The sequence below is a fragment of the Ailuropoda melanoleuca genome, unplaced genomic scaffold (genome assembly GCF_002007445.2).
Source record: "Ailuropoda melanoleuca isolate Jingjing unplaced genomic scaffold, ASM200744v2 unplaced-scaffold44992, whole genome shotgun sequence".
NCBI classification, from domain to species: domain Eukaryota; kingdom Metazoa; phylum Chordata; class Mammalia; order Carnivora; family Ursidae; genus Ailuropoda; species Ailuropoda melanoleuca.
Genome location: NW_023217161.1, coordinates 1 through 630, shown reverse-complemented (window position 1 = coordinate 630; position 630 = coordinate 1). Strand labels below are relative to the sequence as shown.

The window sequence follows — 630 nt, the reverse complement described above, 5'->3', positions numbered from 1 at the left end:
GGCCTGGGCACCGGCAGCCTGTACATCGCGGAGAGTCGTCTGACATGGATAGCAGATTCAGGTCTTGGCTTCTCATTGGACTATCCCATCATAAGCTTACATGCCATTTCCAGGGACTTGAATACCTACCCGCGGGAACATTTGTACGTCATGGTGAATGCAAAGTTTGAAGTAGAAGAATCCAGAGACAGTCCCATTCCGGAGGAGGAAGAGGAGGACAGTGGCGATGAGCTTGAACCCATCTCGGAATTCCGATTTGTACCCAGCGACAAATCAGCGTTGGAAGCCATGTTCACTGCCATGTGTGAATGCCAGGCCCTGCACCCAGACCCGGAAGATTCCGACTCCGATGGCAATTACGATGGTGAGGAATATGACGTCGAGGCTCACGATGGAATGGAAGTCGACGCGGCCCCAGTAGTTACGGGACAGTTTGAAGATGCCGATGTTGATCATTAAAGGAAGATTCTCTTGGCGACTTCAAAACAAGATTCCCCAAGACGGACAAGGTTACAAGAATGAACACATTTCCTCTATTAGACCCAAACATGAAGACTGTAAATGGTTTTGTAGCGCTGTGCTTATAAAACATGATTTGACTTTTCATACACATAAGATGCAACACACACG

At 48.3% G+C, this 630-nt stretch overlaps 1 protein-coding gene across 1 annotated transcript; it reads left to right on the top strand.

The window, feature by feature from the left end:
• Window positions 1-3: 3 nt before the first annotated feature.
• Window positions 4-459, top strand: LOC117799202 (methylosome subunit pICln-like; the record flags this gene model as incomplete). Its single annotated transcript, XM_034651664.1, has 1 exon — window positions 4-459. A coding segment is annotated over one exon (456 nt), but the record flags the coding sequence as incomplete, so codon positions are not given.
• Between the last annotated feature and the right edge of the window lie 171 nt (window positions 460-630).